The 25,244-nt window shown below is 35.0% G+C and overlaps 1 protein-coding gene across 1 annotated transcript in view; it reads right to left on the bottom strand.

The window, feature by feature from the left end:
* LOC100259579 (putative ion channel POLLUX-like 2) overlaps nt 1-23,553 on the bottom strand; it is a 31,495-nt gene extending 7,942 nt beyond the window's left edge. Inside the window, exons 1-16 of the mRNA XM_002280050.4 lie at nt 23,222-23,553; nt 22,831-22,907; nt 21,701-21,810; nt 19,611-19,891; nt 19,185-19,256; nt 17,696-17,771; nt 17,475-17,573; nt 17,241-17,395; nt 17,045-17,149; nt 9,118-9,207; nt 7,705-7,789; nt 7,463-7,610; nt 4,192-4,268; nt 4,014-4,094; nt 3,189-3,380; nt 2,985-3,098 (exon numbers count right to left, since the gene is read on the bottom strand). Of these exons, the coding sequence (XP_002280086.2) occupies nt 2,985-3,098; nt 3,189-3,380; nt 4,014-4,094; nt 4,192-4,268; nt 7,463-7,610; nt 7,705-7,789; nt 9,118-9,207; nt 17,045-17,149; nt 17,241-17,395; nt 17,475-17,573; nt 17,696-17,771; nt 19,185-19,256; nt 19,611-19,891; nt 21,701-21,810; nt 22,831-22,907; nt 23,222-23,301 (1,842 nt within the window). The 5' untranslated portion in view covers nt 23,302-23,553. The remainder of the gene's footprint in view (nt 1-2,984; nt 3,099-3,188; nt 3,381-4,013; nt 4,095-4,191; nt 4,269-7,462; nt 7,611-7,704; nt 7,790-9,117; nt 9,208-17,044; nt 17,150-17,240; nt 17,396-17,474; nt 17,574-17,695; nt 17,772-19,184; nt 19,257-19,610; nt 19,892-21,700; nt 21,811-22,830; nt 22,908-23,221) is intronic.
* Between the last annotated feature and the right edge of the window lie 1,691 nt (nt 23,554-25,244).

Here is a 25,244-nt window from a genome sequence, read left to right as displayed (position 1 = left end):
TATTGTCTATGTGGATGATATCATTGTAACTGACAATAATGTTGTTGATATAGGAAGATTAAAAGGATCTCTTGCTAAAGGATTTAAGATTAAATACTTGGAGAATTTGAGATATTTTCTTCGTATAGATATTAGGATGTAGGCCGAGTGATACACCAATCAATACAAATCATAAACTTGGAATACTTACTGAGAGGCATGTGGTAAATAACGCAAGTTATCAACAATTAGTAGGGAAGTTTATCTATCTATCAAATAGAAGGCAAACATTGCCTTTGTAGTAAGTGTGGTTAGTCAATCCATGCATGCCCCAAATTAAAATCACATGAATGCAATGGTGAGGATCCTAAGATACTTTATGGGTAGTCCAAAAAAATGACTTTTCTTTGCAGAAAATAATCATTTGAAGATACAAGCATACACAGACATTGACTAGGCAAGTTTAGTAAGTGATAGAAGATCCACCTCTAGTTATTGCTTTTATTAGAGGTAATTGAGTAACTTGGAGGGGTTAGCAACAACGTATAGAAGCAAGGTTAAGTGCTAAAACTGAATTAGATAAATGCCATTAGGGAATTGTGAACTATTGTGGCTTAAGTCTCTAATAGGAGTTTCAATTGTCCAACAACTCAATGAGACTCTATTGTGATAACAAGGCCTCAATCAAGATAGCTCACAATCCTATTCAACATGATAGGACCAAGCATGTAGAGATACATAAACACTTCATTAAGGAGAAATTAGAGAATGACCAAATTTGTATGCCATATGTCTCTTTAGAGAAAAAACATTTGGCAAATATTTTTACAAAGAGTTTACCAAGACAACAATTTCAAGAATTGGTAAGCAAGCTGGGCATGATAAATATTTACAACCTAGCTTGAGGGGGAGTATTGAAGATAAAAATTTTGGTTCTATCTGGTTGTCTTACAGCCTAAATGGAAACTTGTCTTCAATAGAATCAATCAATTGATCGATTTCTTCATTCACTAGAATCAATAAATTTATTTTTATAAATTGATTTGATTTCCTTGTGTGTTATATAAATATTCCTAGGGTTCTTTCTTTTCTATATAACTATAATCTAACCTTGATCTTTGGATTTTTTTCTTTTAAATACCATGTAATTCTTCTGAATCAATACCAGAGAGAAAAAGTTATTTGCATTGGTTAGAAACAAGATGGCAAAGAATTAAGGGAGTGTTAAGATGACAAAGATTTAAGGGAGTGTTTTGTGGTGATGATCGGAATACAAGAAGAAGACTAATGCTTTTTCAGATGGAAAACTATATGTTTAACCGAGGGCAGTACTTTCCAGAATAAAAGGTCTTGAATGCTTATGATATCTTGTTAGCCAAATGGTTTTGGAGGCTTGTGGATGAGAGAAAAATTATGGAGAAGTGTGGCAGTGATAAGTTTGGTGAGGAGGCTTATGGAGGTGTTCATAGGAAGCTAGGTGGCCATATGGAAAGAGGCTTTGGAAAAATATCAGAAATGATAAGTTTGCTTTTGTGAACTTCACTAATTCTAAAATTGGAAATTGGCAGAGAATTAAGTTCGGTCAGAAGGTGTTTGGTGGCAATCTTCATGCTTTCTGCATCTTTTTAGGATTGCTATGGAATGGTAGGTTACTCTGAGTAGATAACTGTAGTGTGGGGTAGGTTAGTGGAATTGGAACCCTAGGGTTACCAGGAGTTCTTGGGTTCTTGCTGCTGGGGTCAGGAATTGATGGATTCTTTTCTGTGATGCCTTTCCAATAGGGAGGTTGTATGGAGCAGGAGAGATATTCCATTCTTTCTAACACAACCAATTTCATTTAAGTCTTACTTTAAGGCTTTATAAGTGCCGGAGGAGGTTTTTCTTTTCCAGATGAGGTTGGTTGGAGTTCTTGCACTCCTTCTAATGGCATTGTTTTGTCTGGTCTTCATCTCGAGAGAAGATACTAACTTTTGACCATATTATGAGGAGGTGGACTTCAGTCAATTGGTGCTGATGTGGAAAAGCTAGGAGACTGCTAACCATCTTTTAATCTGCTGCATCATGGATCAAAGTTTTTGCTCCTAGGAGCTTATTCTTTTTGGGTTGGGAGATGCCAAGGTCAGATACAGAAGACTTGACTAGCTTCAGATGGAAGATTCATTAGGATGAGGAGAAATGTGTGATGGACATTCCCACTGTGCTTAGTTTGGCAGCTTTGGAGAGTAATTGCAGGACCAGTCATTTTTCTGTCCAGTCACCATATTATTCACCTCCAATTCTTTAAGATCGAAAAAAGGGGGCACTGTCATTTATGTAATTAAGGTGTGTCCTCTTCAAGACTAAATTGCATGTTATCTCTGTCTTATCATTTGAATGGGCAGAGGAGACCAAGCTGGAAAAAGAGATTATCCTCAAATCCTTGTTTGTTTGGTTGGTAGACTCTAGCAGGTGGGGCACTAGGCTTTTTTGCATTTCATAGATAGGCTGGGTTTTTGGTTTGTGGTTTTTTCTGTAGTTTTTTCTCATCCTATGTTCATTTGTTGTTGCTTGTATATACACCATGTTCTTAGGCCACACTCCTTTATGTATTCCTTAATAAAATTCCTCTTGCCCATCAAAAAAGAGAAGAAATGTTGATGTCAGGTAGCAAAACTATCTCATAACAAAATGCCTCAATGAAGTGAAGTTGGGATGATAACAAAACAATCTCTGCTATCCTTCCTCTAACATGATGAATGTAGTTTTGAATTAGTACCTCTTATCTCCAAATATCTTACTTAGCTCTCAGACAGCTCTCTAAAGAATGGACACCTGGTCAGCAACTATTGACCTAATCAATTTCAAGAAACAATTGTTCTGGGTATCATCCTCAAGCTATTTCTAGACAAATGCCTTTCACAAGTATGCTCATGCTAAAGCTGCAAATAAGTTGAATCTAATTTTATACCCTTGAAGCACAATGGTAGATAAGGTATAAAGATTGGCAGAAAATTATTAAAGCATACCAGTACACTGCCAGGTCCAAGATAATTATCATATTCTTCAATCATTTCTACAACATCTTGGCGCCAACCAATCAAAAGTACACGTTCTTTTGGTCCCAAACTCCAATCTGATGCCTGCATTCACAAGCAAAGAAAAATAGAAACCAACATCCAAGGTTTAAAGCATGGTGTTGTTTGAACAATTATCTTATGGGAAAGTCATACTTTTGAACCTGGTTTTGTGGGACGTTTTACAATATTCTCAACCCGCATTTTTATCAAATCTAAGGCATAATGTGAAGCACCGCCATTCTTTTCTAGAACTTCCAGATTTTGAATGGTATTAGTTTCTTCTTTCACATCTGGATATGCAAGCTGTGGTTCTCTTTTCCCAGGAACAGGTCCAACGAACAACACCTACACCAGGAACACAAATCAGCATATAAAACAAATCATTTCTTCAGAACTTAAGTAACTCAAAGTTTGATGAAAATGGACTATTGTAAATAATTTTTTACTTAAAAATGGTTATTTCCCTTGCCAAAGCTCTTACCATTTACGTTAACCTGACTAAATTTTAAAGATAATGATCATCCAAGAACCCTTCAATCAAAATGATAGAACAATTCATTTCATATAGAGGACTTGTTATTATCAAAATCAGATCAAACAATTGAACCACCTCAATGATCAAATCAGACAGGTTTCCATGGTTTCAAAACCCCCAGCTCTTGGTACAACCTAGATTGAGATTGCACATGAATTATTGAAAATATATTATTACATAAGCCTACATTGTTGAGAATACGTCTTACTTAATTGCATTATGTTAGATTTACACTTTTCAGACAAAAAAATTATTTTTAACATTTTATAACTAACACTTTTGTGTTTTTTTCATTGTAAATTTCAAAATGTTTGAGTACTTAAGGTAAAAATGTTCACTGGTTCTTTCAACTTTAAATGGATTCTCAAAGGTGCTCAATGTTTTTATTTATATAAAGTGAACCTGAATATAAGACAATTCATAACTCCATAATGTCTACTTACTTTGTCAGTCTGCCGCAGGACTTCATCATCATTTGGATGGAAATATATCTTCCCATTCCGATAAAGGCCACAAACCACTGCCTAAAAGATAAGCATAGAGAAAAATAAAAGAAATAAAACCAGAAATTTGCAGCAAAGTACTATACCAGCAAGGATTACATTGAGCTGAAAGTTTTACCCCTTCAAATCCACGTCTTAATTGCCTATACTTTATTCCGGCTAGATTAGGGAAACTGAAAAGATTAAATACATTTTCTGCAACAAAAAAGCAGGAAGTGATTAACTTTCCAAATCAAGAAGAATTAAACTCATGAATATTGGCTTTTCTTTTTAAAAAAAAAATTGATTTATTGGACAATAGAATACATGTGACACACTAAAGGGTGGGACAACCACAGACACACCGAGAATTGGTTCCAGCAACCCAAGACAAATGTAGGGGATAATCATCTACACCCACAATATCCCAGACTTGGTTTGGAGTTGTTAGTGCATTAGGTTGCTTAGTTTAAGTCGGCAATTTTGTTCCATTTGTCCTGGCTTAGGACTTTTCTAATATATTGTGTCTTACTCTCCACTAAAGATTCAAGGTCGTTGCATGATCAACCTAAGAAGACATGGGTAAGTATAGAGAGGTTTGATGAAAGCTAAGATGGTGAATTATGGCATTAAGTGGATTTTAGATTTTTGAATTGAGCAAAAATGATTTAAAATAAAGATTATAAAAATCTGTTTGAGTGCTTAAATGCTTCGTAAGAGCACTCGAGTGATCAAGAGCTTAAGCACCCGAAGCATAATTCTCTAGAATTTTGTTATAATCTTTCCATTTTTTTTTTAATTCGATTTTTGGAAACTTTAGGATTTTGTCCATTAGGGTAAAATACTATGCCTAAAAATCATTTTTAGTACATGGGAATTTTATGAAAAAATTTATCAGTCTTTTTCGTATCCCAAAACTCTCAAATTGTTCGTGATTTACATTCTTGGCTTGGTGAGAGAAATCCACATCCTATCGGATGTTGAAGTAGTCAACTGGGTGTAGATGTGGTATTATGTTGTGAACATGAATATAAATATAAATAATGGGGAGTAAGATTTAGGGATAACATCTGCCAGGCAAATCTGTGTACTTTTTTTTCAATAATGGATTTGTGCTATGTGATTTCTAGACTGTGTGGTGTTTACATCTGCAAAGTCTCTGGTAGACTTTGTGGGTAGTTTTCCACATAAAAATCGTTGTCTTGTGCGATTGATTTCTCTTCTTCTTCCATACTTTTAAATGGAAATTAAAATTAAAAATTTGAAGTTAAAAAGGGCTAAATACCTATTCATCCTCATCTAGGTATTTCATACTCATAGGTCTACAAATTTTTAGGAGTATTGGCTGGCACAAGGTGAGATTGAGTTGTTTTCGGATAGTTGGCTAAGGTAGGTGATGTAGCCAACATATTCTTTTCATTCGATAGAAAATGCAAGTAGAAAAGTGAATACTTCTGCTGGTTGAGTGAAGAAAGAAAGCCATTTGTGGCTTTTGTAGATGCATGTAAAGCTTTTCACTGCCAACACTTGTGCTCAAAGTTGTAGGCTTTAAGTTAAGGTGGATGACATAGAAAATTTAGTGGCAAAAGCTTTGAGAACAAGTACAAATTCAAATTTTCTTAACATGGCGCTGGAGAAGGGGTGATTCAGATAAAAGTTCAAGGTAAGTAGGTTGGTGGAAAGTGGATAAAAGCACACTTCTGAGGTACGGAAGACACCTACGTTCAAGACATTGCTACAGTATATTACATGTGGCAGTGTGCTTTTTTTTAAATTAATTATAAGTAACGTGAATGCATATCGGAATAAGACATGAAGCATATATAGGACCATCCAAAGAGGGCTTTCTAGAAATGAAAATAAAGAAAAGAAAAACATAACAGCTACGCAACCACAAAGCACTCAAGTCAACCCCACTCTTTGCACAAAATCAAGGATGATGCATTCCCTTCATCAGGGGCATCATTAGACTACATGAACTGGGACTTAAAGAAGATATCTTTGAGCTTCACCATGCGACTCTACCCCTTCAAATAATTTTTGGACGGTGCTCTTGTATCTATTTTGGATTCTGAATATAGCTGATGAAGATGTGGACCATTCTCACCAGGTCCTTAAAGAAATCCTTTATTTACTATCTGCTCCTTTGATCCAGAAAGTCTATTGATGTGGAATCCTTTTCTATGTTAGTTTTCATTGATTGGTCAGACTCCTGTTTTGGGGAGGGTGTTTTGTAATTTGCCTTCCCTTTTAGCCTCTAGGCACCCTCTCTATACCTTCTGCATGCCAGGTTTGCCCCTTTATGATAGAACACTTCTTAACAAAATTCATCTTTGCCTATCAAAAGAAAAAATACTGATGCTTAAAGGAGTGGCAACACAAGCATAGTTTAAAAGATTGATTTGTTGAAGGCCTTTGACCATGCTCACTAAGAATTTATGTTGTAATTTTTGAGTAAATTATATTTGATGTTGCAAAGGAGGTGCAAATTAGATGTCTGTATGTTCACTCCATTTTGCATACGTAGTTGATAAAACTGCTAAAGGTTTTTTTTTTTACAACCCTAGAGTTACTAGACAAGGTAACCTGATGTCTCCTAGTTTGTTTACTATTTGGGAGAAGCTTCGAGTAGGCTGACCTTTAAAGTGGGAATAGAGGAAGTGGTAAGTCTTTGGGTAGCAGAGAAAGCACCCCACCACCTTTCACTTTCTCTTTGCAAATGATATCGTCTTATTTGGTGATGCAACTTTTAGCCACCTTAAGTTTTCAAGATAAAACTCAAAGTGCATTAATGCTACATTTAAATTAAAAGTTAACCTTCAGAAGGTAGAGTATCTTAGAAATGGGGAATCCCTTTGCATGTCCAACTTGAACGAGAATTAAAGTCCACAGAGGTATTTTCCCTAAAGGTATCATGATGTTGAGTTCAGATGTCATTTGGTAGGTTGAGAAAAGATTTCATCAACAAAGAATAGAGGAGTAATGAATAGAAACCTCAAAGGAACAAATATTAAACATTATGAAACAAGAGCAAGGTAAACAAAACAAGAAAGAGCCTCCAGATAACAAAATATCAAGCTATTCAAATAATTCCTGAATAAAATGAACTGATGTGTATCATATAAAATAATTTATGAAAGAGTACTTAATTTTTTTTACTGTACTAAATACTTCAAATACTTATTTGATAAAGAGAATTTCAATAATTGAAAGGAAAAAATCCAATGGGATTTTTTCTGTAAGGTTTCATCATTTCTTTCTATGTTCTAATTTTTCTTTTTTTATAACCTTTTTTAGCTCTTTTTTTCCTTGCTTCTTTGTTTTTTATTTTGCTTTTGTTTTATACTTTTTATCTTTTGTAGAAAAAGCTTACTTGAAAGTCATAATTTTAACAAGATTATAGAAAGTACTTCGATAATTAAGTAAATGTTTGTAGATCTTGATCAGGCCCTTTTGCCGAGAGCATTGAACCAGTAGTTTGGATGCAACATTTTCTACTGGCTCAACTTTCAATCCTGAAATTGACTTTAAAAGCTCAGCGGTTTGGGAGTTTGTAACCTGCATCAATTGAAAAAAGAACATTCAACTCAAATTTAGTGCATGCTTAACCTTGTGTTATTTTCAGTCCAAAAGGTATCCATAAAGATTATACCTCAACAATGGTGGGGACAGAAGTCATTTTTGAAATAGGTTGAAGGGCTAGTACAGATAGAAATGCATCTGTATCAACTTCATACCTGATAAATTAGAATCTAAAATCAGTAGACTTCAACAGAGAAATTCGATAATTTTGGTTTGTGCAACTTGTAAACAGATTAAACCATGGACTTGTCAAGAGAAAACAAGTCACAATATGAGCTTAATTGGGTGCCTAATCAATGCTTCCAAATTGTAATAAATCATAAACCATCCCATTTCTAAGTTCTAACTCAACCAATATCATTTTTTAATCTTTATGTTGTACTTGCAGCCTCTTTCCTCTGCAAGCATTTGTTATCTACAAATGATTAGGCTCAACTCCCTTTCATCTTGTCTTCATTAGGTACTCCCTCCAACTTCTCAGTTCCCACAAACACATTTATCATATATTCTATCCTTTTCTTGTCTTGTTATACATCTATCTCAATGTTCAACCCTAAACTACATTCATTTCATGTAACTGATCTTCTTGATTAACCAACACTCTCTATCATTAACCACAGACATAAAAATAAGCATGTTGAGATGGATTAATAGCCAAACAAGCATGGACATAGATGATCTGGACACATGTAAAAAAATTTAGTCATAGCATCTGTAATGCCTTAAAGGTTAGGCTGAAAAGGACATGAAATAAAAGAGCAAGAAAATATTTGAAGAATTCACTTTAAATAGAAAATGCTGTACATTCATGAATCCACCCCACAGTATTTGAGCTGATGCCGAAGTGATTATGATGAGAATGTATTTTAAAAGTATGAACAATGAACCCAGTCCATGAAGTATACAGGAAAGTGACATGCACTGACAAATGATGCTTGTACATCAAACTTTACAAGTTATCGCAGTTCTTCTGTAATAGCTCTTGGTTGCTTAATAGATGATCTGGTGACAGATATTATTATTCATTGCAAAGAACATGCAGTAAAAGACAAGCATACACCCTAGCAGAGCAATGCTCGAGTTCAAAGTTTACTCCATATGAGGAGGACCGCTCACCATATCTCTACCCTAAGAATCAGTCCGTATCTTTCATTTATTTTGATGGTTAAATCTTTTATTTCTTTTTTTCCTTTTTTCTCCTTACTTGAACTCAAACCTGGAACCTCCCACAACCCCACTCCAACCCCTTACCACTTGAGTAGTTTTTGCCTTTTTTTACCTATATGATCAGTCCTCCCCACTAATTTCATTAATTATTCTTATACTAATGGATCAGAGTTTCAAATCTGACATCCTGACATTGATTGCATTTTCCACAGTACTAAAAACTCCAATTAGTATAAAAGCTATAGTGTAAACAACAAAGCAATTTGTATCTAATTTTGTTTATTTCAAGAAGATGTACAGAAATGGAAGTTCTCACCGATCTCCATTTGCAGGCAATATAATTATGGCACGTGCTTTATCAGCAGCAGCTCTTTCAAATGACTTTGTCAAACTAAGGCTGCTGCAACTGTACAAATAGAAACTCATAATGTAAGATATAGGAAAGGAAGTTTCAATTCTATCAATCCAGTAACAGAATTTATGGTAAGCATGAACCAAAAGAAGCAAACCCCTCCAGCCCCTTTTTCTCAAAAACCAAGTTCCAAAAACCCAAGCTCATTGTTAAGTGCTTGTTCCTTGCTAAATACCCCTTCCAGATAGTATTTTTCCCCCTGAATGGCCTTTCTAAATGAAATTTTAAAATCACATAACTTTTCTACCCAGATCAATTGTGGCATTTCAAGCTGGTGATAAGCCTTCTATCCAGATCATGACACACTAATTAAATGGAAAAAACTACCTCCAATGGTCTCAGTAGATCAAGTTGGTGGTGTGTGGAAGAGGCAAGCTCGGTTATTTGATCAGTGAAACAAAGGCACCAAAGAATAATGATACGAACTATTCTACATGGATCATGGACAATTCAATTGTCAAGCGTGGCTGATCAACTCAATGGACACAAAAATCAGCCAGACTTATTTGTTCTGATCAACAACAAAGGCAATATGGGACAGGGGTAAGAAAAATTACTCAGATCTAGACACGCTGCCCGAATTTTCGAGCTGAAGTTAAGGATCAAGGAGATGAAACAGAGGACTATGGATGTAACAAAATATAATAATGATCTGCAAACTTTCTAGCAGAAATTAGACTTATTCTACAAGCCATAATTAGGGTATGAAGAGTGTAGTGTGAAAGCAGAAAAAAATGATTGAGAGGGAAAGAGTTTCTGGGTTCTTGGCAGGTCTAAATAAAGAACTTGATGAAGTATAAGGAAGAATTTTAAGTAGAGAGCCATTTTCATCTACAAATGAAGTTTTTTTAGAGGTAAGGAGAGAAGAAAGGCACAGAAAGGTAATACTGGGAGAAAAACTAAATGTTCAAGAGAATGTTGAGAGTTTGGCTCGTGTGTCATGTGGGCAAAACACTAGAAACTCTAGTGACCAGTGTGTCAACCAATGTGGCGAAAGGCTATGGTGTGAGTTTTGCAACCGACCTGGACATACTAAGGAGACCTGCTGGAAGATCCATGGAAAACCAGCTAACTGGACACTTAGACGACCTACAGGTGGAATGAGCTTTCAAGTCCAGAACAATCAAGCCACTACAAACCCAAACGAAAATAACTCAGAAAATGCTCCTATGAAAGTCAGCACGGAGCAAATTAAGCACCTCTATAAACTAACTCAATTCACCATTGTCCCAGTCCAGTCCAAACCAAGGAGGTAGTAACTGTTCCATAGCCTAAACAGGTAACTTCCTTACTGCTCTCAATACTGCAAATAATAAAGAAGATATGTGGATTGTCGACTCTAGGACGTTGGACCATATGACAAGGTCATCGACATATTTTTATTCCTATGTCCCTTACTTTGATCACCACCAAAAAATTAGAATTGCATACGGTTCAATTTCTCTTGTTGCAAGGAAGGGAACAGTGCAACTCTCAAATTCTCTAAAAATCCATTTTTTTTTTTTACTCATTCCAAAACTTTCCTGTAATCTATCTTCTATTCGCAAATTAACCCAGGACCACAACTGCATAGCTAAATTTTTTCCTTCCTACTATGATTTTTCAAGATCTATCTTTAGGGAAGATGATTGGGAAAGCTTAGGAATGTGACAACATCTATTACCTTGAGGACTCAATCATCATTAATGGACAAGGTCAAGTTGCAAGTAGTGGATTAGGTTCTTTATCTTGTGATAATGAAATAATGTTATGATACTATAGAATAGGCCATCCTAGTTTTTCTCATCTGAAATCTTTGTTTCCCACTTTATTCAATTATAAAAATGTTTCTCTTTTCCAGTGTAAAACTTGTCAACTTGCAAAACATCACCATAGTCCTTATCTTGCCCAACCCTACACAGCTTTTGGTGCTTTCTCACTCATTTACTGTGACATTCACATGTTCCAAATTCAAATAATACAAAATGGTTCATATCTTTTATTGATGATCATACACGCATTCGTTGGGTTCACCTCTTGAAAGAAAAATCTAAAGCTGCTCAAACCTTTATACAATTTCATTACATGGCTAAAACTCAATTTCAATCCTAAATCCAAATCATACGAACTAATAATGGTGCTGAGTATTTTGATTCCATTCTTGGCAATTATCCATCTACTCAAAGGGATTGTTCATCACGGTTCATGCACTGACACTCCACAACAAAATGGAGTTGTCAAACGCAAAAATCAACATCTTTTAGAAGTTGCCAAATCACTAATGTTCACCAGTCTTATGCCTAAAAAATTTTGGGGCGAAGCTATTCTCACCACTACATTTCTTATAAATTGAATGCCATCAAGTGTCTTAAACTTTAACACTCCTTTATCAACTCTCCTACCACTTACCCTTCTTCTTGTCTTTACCATGCCTTCCTATGAAAATCTTCAGCTGCATTGCTTTTCACTCATGTTCCAGCTCATCATAGTTCCAAATTGGATCCTCTTGCCATTAAATATGTCTTTCTAGGATACTCTTCCACAAAAAAGGGTATAAGTGTTATCATTCAATCTCATGAAAATTGTTTATTACTAAGGATGTCATTTTAAAAAAAAAAAAAAATTGCCCTTCTTACCAACACCACTCTTCAAGGGGAGAATTTGAGAGAAGACCATTTTTTGGAAACTTCTCATCTTATCTTAGACAACCCACCAAAATTTGACCAGCCTTTTCTTTCACCACCATCACAACACTTGACAGAACCTATAGTGTCACTGGAAAAATCAATCACAGGGAAAGGAGATGATTCACAACTTGCAGACCACCAATTGAAAAATCTTTGTATCTATTCTCAATGACCAAATCCTCAAATAAAAGAGTTTATTGCACCCCAAGTTCAACATGAATCTGAACCAGAGATAGAAACATCAATAGGTAATGAAAATCTTGACTCATCTCTAGAAAATCATTCTAAAAATCTTAACCTTCCCATTGCTCTTCCAAAAGGAGTAAGATCTTTCACACTTCACCTTATTTGAAATTTTGTGTCCTCCTAAAAATTATCTTCTTTTTTTTATCAAAAACGAAATTGTCCTATTGAAAATTATCACCATCTCTCTATGCATTTATTACTAATCTTTCACAAGAAAAAATTCCTAAAAATATATAGGAAGCTATGATGGTTTCCTAATGAAAAGTAGTTGTTTTATAAGAAATGAGAGCTCTTAAAACAAGTAGAACATTAAAGAGGGGATTTTGGAAATGTTCAAAGACTTCTATGACCACAGTTCTTTCCTCAAGAGCCTCAACAATACCTTCTTGGTGCTGATCCCCAAGAAAAGTGGGGCTGAGGACCTTAGAGACTTCAGACCAATTAGTCTCTTGGGGGGGCTTTACAAGTTATTAGCTAAAGTGCTAGCTAATAGAATGAAGAAAGTAGTTGGTAAGGTGGTTTCCACGTCTCAAAATGCCTTTGTGAAGGGAAGACAAATTCTTGATGCTTCTTTAATTGCAAATGAAGTGATAGACTCATGGCAGAAACAAAAGGAAAAGGGCATTATATGCAAGTTGGATATAGAGAAAGCCTATAACAGCATCAATTGGAAGTTCTTGGTGAAGGTGTTACAAAAGATGGGCTTCGAGTCTAAATGGGTGGGGTGGATGTGGAGTTGTCTGTCTTCAGCTAAATTTTCAGTGTTGGTTAATGGAGTGCCTGCAGGTTTCTTCCCTAGCACTAAAGGCCTTAGACAAGAGGATCCGTTATCTCCTTATCTCTTCATTATGGGGATGGAAGTGCTAGATGTTCTTATCAGGAGAGCTGTGGAGGGGGGGTTCTTATCAGGATGCAACATAAGGGGTGGAAGTGGCCCCTCTTTGAACATCTCTCACTTGTTTTTTGCTAATGACACAATTATCTTCTGTGAGGCCAGAAAGGATCATCTAACTCACTTAAGTTGGATTCTATTCTGGTTTGAAGCGGCTTCAGGCCTAAGGATTAATTTAGCCAAGAGTGAAATCATTCCAGTTGGAGAGGTGGTGGAAGTGGAGGAGTTGGCTGTTGAGCTAGGCTGTAGGGTGGGGACTTTACCTTCTCAGTACTTGGGTCTTCCTTTAGGGGCCCCAAATAGAGCGCCTTATATATGGGATGGGGTGGAGGAAAGAGTTAGGAGGAGACTAGCTCTTTGGAGTTAGGAGGAGACTAGCTCTTTGGAAACGGCAATATATTTCTAAAGGAGGAAGAGTCACCTTAATAAAAAGTACCTTGGCTAGCATGCCAATCTACCAAATGTCCATTTTCAGAATGCCCAAGGTTGTTGTTAGAAGGATTGAGAAAGTGCAAAGGGATTTTTTGTGGGGAGGGGGAAACATGGAGAGAAAAGTTCATATGGTTAAATGGGAGGTGGTTTGTACAGATAAAGATAAAGGTGGACTAGGTCTTAGAAAGCTAGCCTTGTTGAACAAAGCTTTACTTGGCAAGTGGATATGGAGGTATGCCTGTGACAAAGATAATTTGTGGAGACAAGTGATCAAGGTGAAGTATGGGCAGGAGGGTCTTGATTGGAGGCCCAAAAAGGCAAATGGGACGGTTGGTGTAGGGGTTTGGAAGGAGATTTGGAAAGAATTAGATTGGTGTTGGGATAACATGACATTCCGAGTAGGGAAGGGCAACATGATCAGCTTTTGGACAGATGTGTGGTGCTCAGAATCCTCATTGTCTCAATGCTTCCCTCATCTTTTTGGTATGGCTGCTCATCAGAATTTGACGATTGAGGAAATGTGGGATCAAAATTCGGGTCAAGGAAACTGGAACCTACACTTTTTGAGGGACTTCAATGATTGGGAGATTGAGTTGGTTGGGGAGTTTCTCCACATATTGAGGGGTTTTAAACCTTCCTTGGAGGAAGATTCAGTTCTATGGAGGAAAGGAAGAAATGGTCAGTTTAGGGTTAAGAAAGCTTACAGTTTGTTGACGAAGTCTGATGATATAGGATTTCCTTATAAAAGTATTTGGGTGGCAAGAGTGCCAACAAAAGTTGCCTTCTTTGCGTGGGAGGCGTCATGGGGGAAGGTGTTAACTTTGGATAGTCTTCAAAGAAGAGGATTTCAACTTCCAAATCGTTGTTTCTTGTGTGGATATGAAGAAGAAAGTGTAAATCATATCCTTATATATTGTACAGTGGTTAGAGCCTTACGGGATATTGTTTTTGGTTTAGTTGATGTGAAATGGGTTTTTCCAGGAACTGTAAAGGAGGTCTTAGCTAGTTGGAGGGGTTCGTTTGTGGGAAAGAAAAGGAAAAAGATATGGGATGTCATTCCGTTGTGTATTTTTTAGACGGTATGGAAGGAGAGGAATAGATTAGCTTTTAGGGGGGGGGGGGGTTTGAATGTGCAAAAGTTAAAGAATTCTTTTGTTTGTAACTTGTGGAGTTGGGCCAAATTGTATGTAGGTGAGGAGGCGTTCTCCCTTATAGGCTTTTTAGAGTGGATAGCCTCCACTTAAAGGGAGGTGATTCTTTGTTTTGTTTTTTGAGGCCTAAGCTGCCTTGTATACTTCCTGTATGTTGTGCGGCGTTTTGCCTTTTTTAATGCATATCTTTTACTTATCAAAAAAAAAAAAAAAAACAAGTAGAACATGGAAGATTGTTGATTTACCCAATGGAAAAATACTAGTGGGATGCAAATGGGTCTTTATGATGAAATACAACTTTGATGGTGAAATTGAGTAGCACAAGGTGAGGTTAGTAGTCAAAGGTTTCACACAAACCTTTAACATAGACTGCTTGGAGACATTTGCTCCTATTGTTAAACTTAATTTAATAAGGATTCTTAAATTGTTAGCAGCAAACAAGGATTAGCCTCTACATATGGATCTCCCTCTTGGATTCTCAGATGACTAACACATGGTCAAGGTTTGCAAACTGGAGAAGTCACTCTATGGGCTCAAACAACCACCTAGAGCTTGGTTTGGAAGATTTACCAAAGTTTTAAAAAGGTTGGGGTTCTCTCAAGGACATTCCGTGTTATATAGGCACACTCAAGAAGGAAAGGTGACAATTATGATTGTTCAAGTAGATAACATAATTCTTATAGGTGATGATGACCTTGGAATGAAGAAATTGAAGGAGAATTGGCTGATGAATTCAAGTAAAGGATCTTGGTAGTTTAGGATATTTCTTGGGGATGGAAGTTGCTAGAAGCAAACTTGGAATTTCTATTTGTCAATAGAAATACACTTTAGATCTACTAAAAGAAACAGGGATGCTTGAATGCAAACCTAGTGAAACTCCTATTGACCAAAACAAAAGACCCAAGTCTTTAGATGACAAAGCACCAATAGAAAAGGGGAGGTTTCAAAGATTGGTTGGTAGGTTCATTTACCTCTCACACACTCACCAAGATACAACCTTTGCAGTTAGTAGAGTGAGTCAACATATGCATTCACCGACAGAATCTCACTAGGAGGTTGTGTACCGAATTTTGAAGGAACACTAGGTAAATGACTTTTTTTTGGAAAAAGTGAGAATAGAGGAGTGGAAGTTCACATAGATGTAGATTGGGCCGGATCACTAGAAGATAGGAGGTCAACTACAGGCTATTGTTCATTTGTTAAAGGAAACTTAGAGACATGGAGGATTAAGAAACAAAATTTGATACGTAAAAGTAGTGCAGAGGTAGAATTCAGAACTATAGCTCATGGAATATGTGAAGGGTTGTGGATCAAGACGATGTTTGAGGAGTTACATATAACAATGAGTCACTAGTGAAATTGTTTTGTGATACCAAGACAACAATAGATGTCTTGCACAATCTTGTTCATCATGACAGAACGAAACACATTGAGGTAGATCGGCACTTTATAAAGGAAAAAATAGAATAAGGTACATTGTGCATGGCCTACGTGCCTACGAGTGAACAAGTGGCTGATATTTTCACAAAAAGACTGAGCAGATCGATTTTTGAGAAGTTCATGGGCAAGTTAGGAATGTTAAACATATTTGCCCCTACTTGAGGGGGAGTGTAGATAAGGATAGAGTTTGGTTTTATATTTGATTTATGTTTGTTCAATAAATTAGGGTATTTCATGATAAGTCTTGAAAGTTAGGGAGATTTGAATTTTCCATCTTTTTAAACTTGAAGTCAGTTTGTTACCTGGATTTTAGGAGGAAATCGGGACCTAGTTTCCTGGAGAAAATCGAGCCGGTTGTCTTCTGCTTTAATAAAGTTCCAATTCCTATTTTCCTTCTTTAGAACTCACTTGCTAGGTCTGTACTGCTATAATGGTATTTGAATCAGTTGATTATTAGAGGGAAAAACTTCTTGTTCATATAGGCCAACTTCCTTCTAATTAGAAAAAGCCGCACTAAAAACCAAAAAACCTCTATTTTATGGTAAATGAACATGTAGCAATGGGGAATTTACATACACAAGCTGCAGGATCACTTGGCCTGACACTAATCACAATTAGATTTATTCAAGGAATGCATCCTGTTTTTTAGCTAGCATTTCTAACCTGAAATATGTTCCCCTGCTTTACCCTTGCTTCCATTTTTAGTTCATCATGTATTTCTAGCAAGAAAAGAAAAATCAGTAATTTGGGGAGTCCCTAATGTTTGAAATATAAGGTGAAAGAGAAAGGCTTCCCTATTTACTATAAATGTTGCTAAGTTCAGAAAAAGTCACTTTGTGTTTCCATTTGGTTTGGGAACAGCTATAAAAAATAAAATAAAAAGCACGCCATAAAGATAGCAACTGACAAATAAAAGATTTTCAGCATTGTGCAGGAAAGATAATTTGAGACTTTCCTGGAAGGTACTGCTCTGATTAGCAAAAGGAAGAATCTATTAACTATACCTCTTTGTTAGGACATCAATATGGCTAAGGTCTTTGGCAATATTGTCAGCCAGCTTGTCCATCTGCTTCCTTGGAAGATCAGAAAGAAGAAGAATTCTTTGCCTCCTGCAAATATATGCACCCGAGGGATCATAGGAGCCAGTATTTCAAACACATTGTACTGATATTTTGAACTGGCGGTATAAGAACCAATTACCTAGCTGTAGCAGTGCCTAAGCGCACAGCAAACTCATGATACTTATTTAGCTGCTTCAGTATGAAGGTCAGATGACTATTGATTCCACAAATAACGATATGATCAGCCTCCATAACTTGCATCTGTGCTCCTTCTCTAAGTTTTTGCATATTATTCTGTCCAAATGATGGTCATAAGGAGGTAAATGAACATACCTATAAACTTTAGTAAAAGCTTCTCTTTTCAAGAGCTTACTCTGAATTGTTCTGTCATTGTACTCAATAGGCGGGAGTAAAACAATATGCCCCATATAGCAAGAACAAAGCCAATAACACGTCCAATATGTGTTCTTTGCTGCAGTTCCACACAATATAATATTTTCAATCAAAACAGTAAACAATTCACTATTACTTTAGCAATATAAGGGCAGCAACAATGAAACTAGAAAATATCAAATTCTCAAGACAGAATGGCACTTTTAAATGAGTAGATGATGAGATCAAGCAAGCCCAAGCCTCCCAGAAGCAGTCCTCCAGAGATTGTGTGTTATCCCTGTATTTCCAATGTAAGATATGTACAATACAGGACACAAGCATGAGAAACACATGGAGTAAGACTCAATAAGGAAAAGAACAAGAGTGCTGATTGGCCACTACTCTAAGAAATTATTAGCTCAACTGCCAATTGATCTGAAGCAAAAGTGAGAAGGAAATATTCTTAATAATCATTCTGTTTGAAAACATGATAAGAGGGATTAATTCATTATATAGAATGGAAAATCACATATTATGGTGGTCTATACACCGTAATGGAGCATGGTTAGCCTAGATTAGGGTATCTTTAGTCATTAAACATCTTGCTGAGAGTCAATTAAAACATGCCCATTTTCTTCAGTGAAATTATTTTCTTATTTTACAGCTAATTGAGGCAGCAGAATTGCAAGAAGATCTGAAGAGAACCAACTGAAAAAATCAAATTCTCATCAATTTTATATTTTTCCCTTTCATAGGTAAAGATAAGAGAAACGTGTTTGAGTTGAAGAGAACTCAATTTTGACATTTATGACCTGACCAAGGAAAGAAAAACATGAGGCAAACACCCATCACAAGGAATTAGTTTTCTCACATATATTCCAAATATATAAAATGCAGGAAACGAAGAGAAGCTACCAACTATCAAAGAGAAATTAATATAAACAGAATCAGTCATATGAATAACAAGGGCACCAATGACATTGACAAGGCTGGTCTACTCCTTTGTACCTATATCTTAAAGTCTCAAAATCCTCATCAACTCATATATATGATGATATCTTTGCAATATAATGATGAAAGAAAAATGTTTATTCTAAATACTAAGGCAATCAACAAAAAATTGTTGGTTCTTGACTTAGAATAATAAAACAACAAATATCTTGAGATCGTGGAATTGACATATGTAGTTCAACAACTAGATTATTAAGGTCCTTGCGTGTGTAACATATTTCAAAGCATTTTCTTTTATTCCTGATAAAAACCAAAGAGGAGGAACAAAAGACAGGGATTTACAATCCTTCAAGAACTTCTCCTGGCAAAAGTTCTCAAACAAAGAAGTTATGCCAGCAAATTTATCAAGAGAAACTTGTTTTCATGGTCTACCAAAAAGATGTATTCTTTACTTTCAATTAAGGGGTAGACATAAATGTATGGTTCCTCTTTAAATTAGCTGTTGCTGATGGTTAAGTTCAGTATTTTATCAATCCACCAGTAGCAAGGGCCTGAATCAATTGTTTGTATCTCGATTCTCCAAATTGTGGGGTTAAAATAAAACAAAACAGAATAGGCAGGATTTAGTTTGACAGGTTTCATTTAAGGAATTTGGCATATAATAAAACAATACAAGACAGTAAGCAGATCCATCATTTACAAAATATTACAACTATAGCTACATCAGAATTATTCTGTGAAAGAACAGTTTGTAGGTTACCTGAACTTGAATAAGAGAAGACCACCAATGACAACAAACGAGAAGCAAGCCACAAGGAGCACTACAAAGGACCTACAGGACATCAAGAACACATGATGCAACAATTCAAGTAGAAACTAAATAAATACACAAGAAAACTATTAATAATCATGGTTGACTAGGCAGCCTTTGATGCATAGGAAAGACTGATGAAACCTTCAAACACATAGCAAGGTCATATGATATAGCAGCTTTACTTTCAAGAACAGATCAATACACATATTAAATGTATAGATAGCATTCTAGACAAAATTGACGTCTCAACATTTAATGGCCAAAACAGAAAAACTCAGTGAACATATAGAGAAAAAGGGGAAAAAAAGAAAAGAAAAAAGAGGAAGGCATTGGATCTTAAATGAAAATGAAAAGCATACATATGTCACTTACGTGGCAACATTTCTCTCAAGTCGTATGTTGAATAAATAAATCAACCGGGAAAAGTTCCATTTAATATCTTGTAAAGAAGGCAAGGATACATCCAATCGAAGAGGTGTGGGTTTATTCAATGAATTAGACATACAAGCAAAAGGCAAGCTCCCATTTCCAAAAGTGCAAACCACCGAAAGTAAGTTTTGCACCATCTTCATCAATCTATTTGCAGAATATAATTGTGTCAATCTGAGTAGAAAATAAGATGTGGATCCTATCATGAGTTTAGCGTCATAACCCTGCACATGATGTGAATAACAATGAACACGAGCTACATTAACCACAAATTATTAATACCAGAAACTGAATATTAATTGTTCTATAAAAACTGAGTATGTTCTACTGATGTGAGCAGAAACTTATAAAATGATTTTGTGCAAGTATGTAACCAGTGTAGAATTGGTAACCAAATTACATATATACAGACAAGTGTGGTTGTACAAGTCACTGAAGAACTGAAACAGCACACAGTCCGACCACCCCCACAAAATTTGTAAAGAAAAAAGACCAAAATATTTATTAATAGAATAGTTCAGATAGGAGAGGATAATGGATTCCACATCATGGTGTAAATTAAGAATATTGAAAAACAAATGAAATAGAGAATTATATCCACATCACACTGCATTAAAAATCTAGTTTCCCTGAATAAAAAAATCCTGCAATGAAATCTTTACCTTATTTTCCCGTTCTTCCATTCGGGTCATTTTGTGAGTAGCATGTTTATTCATTCAATACCAGGGCTGAATTTCTAGTCAGAAGCTTAATTAGTCAGTTTCTTCCATTGATAGCATGCATACTTCCACATAAGCTGTTCTACAAAAGATTAGGGTTGATTTTTTTTTTAAAAAAACAATGCAGTTCCACAAATACATCACCTGCCACTCAGAGAAATAAAGTCAAACTCTTTGAGCCTTTCATTCTTCTATGTTATGTACCTTGTTGAGTTGATGAAAGAGGCCGTGATACTCAATTATTGGTGATCACAAATAGTTTTAATTTAAAAAATTATGTTAAAAAAAAAAAAGAAAAAAAGAAAAAAGAAAGAAGCTAGATTAGTATATTGAATTCCATAGACTTGGTGAGGTGGTCATGGTGAGTGTTGACAAAGGTGGCAATGGATATAGAAATGCTGATGGTAGTGATGATGTGGTGTGCTGATGGTGATGGGGGTGCCACAGCAGTAGTGTGATGCCACCCACTGATGGAAAGACATTGCCACAAAGTGGTAAAGAAGGCAATGGTATTCATGGTAGCACATGGATTGGGTGATGGGGGTTGGGTGGTCAGGTGGTAGAGTGGTGGGGGTAGTAGCTGTCAGGAATGGTGTGATGATATAAAAGGTGGCAATAGGAAGGATTAGAGTTCAGATTGGGGAGACGTGTCATGCCATTTCTGGCTTGTTCCTTTCTTTCTTTCTATTTTTCATTTTTATCTTCTTTTTTTTTGACAACTTAAAGTTTTGTTTCCAGAAGTTCACTCACCAGTCCACACACATTACGATGTATGTTTTTGTCGTAATTTCTTTTTCTTTTCCCCCTCTCTTTTGAAAAACATGAACTGGAATATAAGCAATGAAATGGAAAGCATCAACCAACTCTGCAACAAATTTAAATTACTGTCTTTGAGGTTGTAATTGATTAAATACGCTCAAATATACAGCTACATTCTGTACGTACATCATTCATAACACTGCAGGCACAGGATGCATGTCATATTATCCTTCTAATATGATTACTCTATATCCAAATTACAAAAGTGCCTAGACAACCAATGATCAACATAGGATGCTCAAGTCAATGTGTTGCCAAGCTATTCCTAGACTACAAGAAAGAAATGTCAAGTAAATAAAAGAAGTGACGATATGGACCAACTAAATTATATATCATATTCACAAAAGATTTACATAATTACACTACCAGAAAAGACTATATAAATCTCAGGCCTTGAATTAAGGTGAAAGAACAATGACACATTATGGAACAGCAAGAAGGAACATCCTTTTTCTTAACATTTTCTGTTCCACCTGTCATTCATTTAATGCTCACCTGGGAACCGTTTTTCAGATCTTCCTTAAAGCATCCAGCATTTGAACCATCTAAATAAGTAGGGGAATATGACTTATCCAATGTCCTTTGCAAACTAGCCTTGCATTTTCCTGATAAAAGATTATCATGACTGTTTGAAATGTGAAACAATGTAAAACAGATCACAGAAGAAGTTTATCAAGCAAAGGGGGAATAGCTGAAGTGTATGAGATTTTGTATAGAAGCAACAAGCTTAAGTGTAAGGGATCGGCAAATCTTAAGCAATGACAGCCATGGCATAGTACTCTGTTTCAGCTTTAGAAATAGATGGTACCTTGCCTCATGGTCTTCTATGAAATAAGAGTTTATTAAGTATAAAATGGACTACCAAAAAGCTAACATCAAATGGCTACATTGGGAAGTGTCTCTCCACAATCCATTCAGCACCTTCAACATTGGCCAAGAGTGGTATAAATGATACAAGTGTCCGATCAATGAGCACAGGACAGGACACCATAATGTGATAGCCACAACTTTTAGACTCACCAAAATACCAAAGAAAACCAGGACTTCTGTCCAATCCTTGAAAAAAATGACAAAAGGACCATGGCCGTCCACAAGCTGAGGTGTAAACAAACATTGCATGGTCATGCTCACCAAGACGAATGCCAGCTGATATAACATAACTGTCTAAATGAATTTCTATAGCTAAGCACAACAAGCCTCATTGATACAAATGCTGGCACCAAAATATGACATGAATGTAACTACAAATGAAGAAACTAGGAAACTAATAAAGCGGGCATATCACAAAGTTGGGCAAAGAAGTAAGCATGAGAGTATTGATTTTGTCTAAATCGAATTCACAAGTGGACTGGCCATCAAATGAGTTATGTAACCGTAAATAGAAGAATTTGTAGCTAACAATGAACATTTCCAGCTTAGTGAAAAAGAACATGACATATCTGAGTCTGTTAAAGGGTAAGCTAGCCACAGAATCAGAGCCCCTATAAGTTCATACGTACTCAAATTCGAGTCACAAAGCACTTCAACAACTCAGCAAAGCCATAAAAGCATGCTTTTCACCCAAAATTCACTCGCTAAAGGTATTTCCAATACAAAATAAACATAACAAACAATCTCAAATTCACCTCTGTTGTGCATTAAAAATTTATTGGCAGGCAAAGCAGAAGATTGGATCCACCAACAGTCACATGGCACTGATTTTCTGCAAACAACATCCCAAAATCAGGTTCCAAAAGCTCTATCTCTCCAATAAAAACCAGCCAAAACAACTCACGACACAAGCACACAAGTATTCGAAAACGCAAATTTTCCAAGGTACTCGCAGTAGAATCCATCGAAGCGAAACCCAAGCATTTGATATTTTTCGGTTGAAGTTAATCTAAGCTCACTATACATAATCTTTGAACTAATTTGAGCGCATTATATATTAATTCAAGATATTCTGAATCCAAAAAAAAAAAAGAGATAGAAAGGGAAGAAAGAAAAATGCAAGCAAAGTTTGCAGTTTGAACTAGCCTCTTGGAGGAAGAAATCCGATTGAGCCTCGAAACTTGAGGAGAAGTCCACGGGGGAGAGCTCTGCAACCGAAGCATCATTTCTTGGAAAGAAAGAGTTGGGATCAGAGTTTGGTCGATGGAGAAGAAGAAATAGAGGACGGTGGATATCCACCAGTGCGATCATGAAAAGGGGAAAAGAACAATAGATGGTGTATTTAAAATATCTGCGTCTGTTCGTCCGTCCACCGCTAAGAACTGAGCAATCGACAACTGGCTTTTTCTGAAATTTGGAATTTGAAACCGGCTCAATTTTTATTTTTTATTTTTATATTTTTAAAATAATTTTTATTTATCATATGTTATTTCCGATCCTTTTCCATATTTATATACTTATTTTTTAAAATAATTCAAAAAAAAAAACTTTTATAATATTTGACCTGCTTCAGATTTGTCACATGATCACAGAATAGAATAAGAAAACAGATTTTAAAATCTGAATATTGAGTGAAATATTATTATTATTATTATTTTAAGTCGGAGACTCGGAATAGAATAAGAAAACAGCGTGACGTCACTTTTGTATATTTCCGATGCCAACAAACAACTACACAACCCAATGATTTTGTCCACCGTAAAGTGGAGGGAAAGTTTAGCTGTGACATGGAAATACATGGTTTTGGAAATTACGAGATTAATGAGAAAAATATTATATGTTTCATATTCATATTTATATTTTTGAAATTATCTTTTAAGTCTTCCCGTGTTTTTTAGATGACATGGATACGGATGATGGTTGTAGCCAGAAAGACCTAAAAAGTAATTTTGGAAATTTAAATATGAATAATAAATCATACATGAAACATATAATATTTTTCAAATCACCAAGCTGATCTCATATTTTAATTATATGAGTTTTTAAAACCATATATTTCTCATATAACTTTTCCTAAAGTGGATGCCTCTCTCATATATTTCTCACCTTTTATGCATATTCTAAAGTAGCCCTTTCATTACCATCTCATAAAAACACTTTTTAAAACCACTATACTCTTAATTTAATTAATATTCATATAGATTTGCCAAATCTTTTAAAATGTAGGAGTTATGAGCTTGTTTGCTAATTGTTTTTTAAAATAATTTTAAGAATAATTTTTAAAAAAGTAAAATAAAAATTTATTTGATAACCTGAACATGCTTTTAGTATTTTTAAATATATTTTAAAAATAGTTTTTATATCTAATATTTTATTTATAATCATTTATATATTTGTATAATTATTTATTAAAACAACCTGTTTTTAATATTTTTAAATATATTTTAAAAATAATTTTTATATTTAGTATTTTAGTTTTAATTATTTTATTGTTAGTATAATTATTTTTTAAAACACCTCTTAGAAAATAAGTGAAAATAGGGGAAAACAATTAAAAGATGTTTTTAAAAAACAATATGGTTTCTATTCTTTAAAATATAAAACAATTTTTTGTTGTCAAACTTGTTTTTCTCTTTTTTTGTTCCAGAAAATAAAAAACTTTTCTCGAAAATGGTTACCAAACAGACCCATTGTTTTCTATTATTAAGAACAAAAATCAATTTTCTAGTTGTCAAATATATATATATATATTTTTATTTAGAAAATTATTTTTAAAAACAGTTGTCAAACAAGCTCCTAAAATCCAATATATTTAATTTGTTTAACAAATATTTTTTTAAGGTTAAAAAAAGGTTGAAAATTAAAATGATAATTTTTAGAAACAATAATAATATTATAAATTTTTTATTCAATATGAAAATAAAATTTTATATAAATTAATATTACTTTTATATTAAATTATTTCTTAAATCATAAATTCTTTTAATAAACAAAAACTTCCACTAAACTTCAATAAATGTGACCAAGTAAAGTAATATTCATGTTTTAAATTATTTTATTTATCAATAAATATGAATAATGTTTTAAAAAATGGATTTCAATTCGCGTTTGTCCCCTGTCACACCTCACCATTTTCTTATAGTTATGTTTGATTCCCAAAGAAAAAAAA

The sequence above is a fragment of the Vitis vinifera genome, chromosome 5 (genome assembly GCF_030704535.1).
Source record: "Vitis vinifera cultivar Pinot Noir 40024 chromosome 5, ASM3070453v1".
Classification (NCBI taxonomy): Eukaryota; Viridiplantae; Streptophyta; class Magnoliopsida; order Vitales; family Vitaceae; genus Vitis; species Vitis vinifera.
This window is presented reverse-complemented; position numbering and strand designations above follow the sequence as displayed.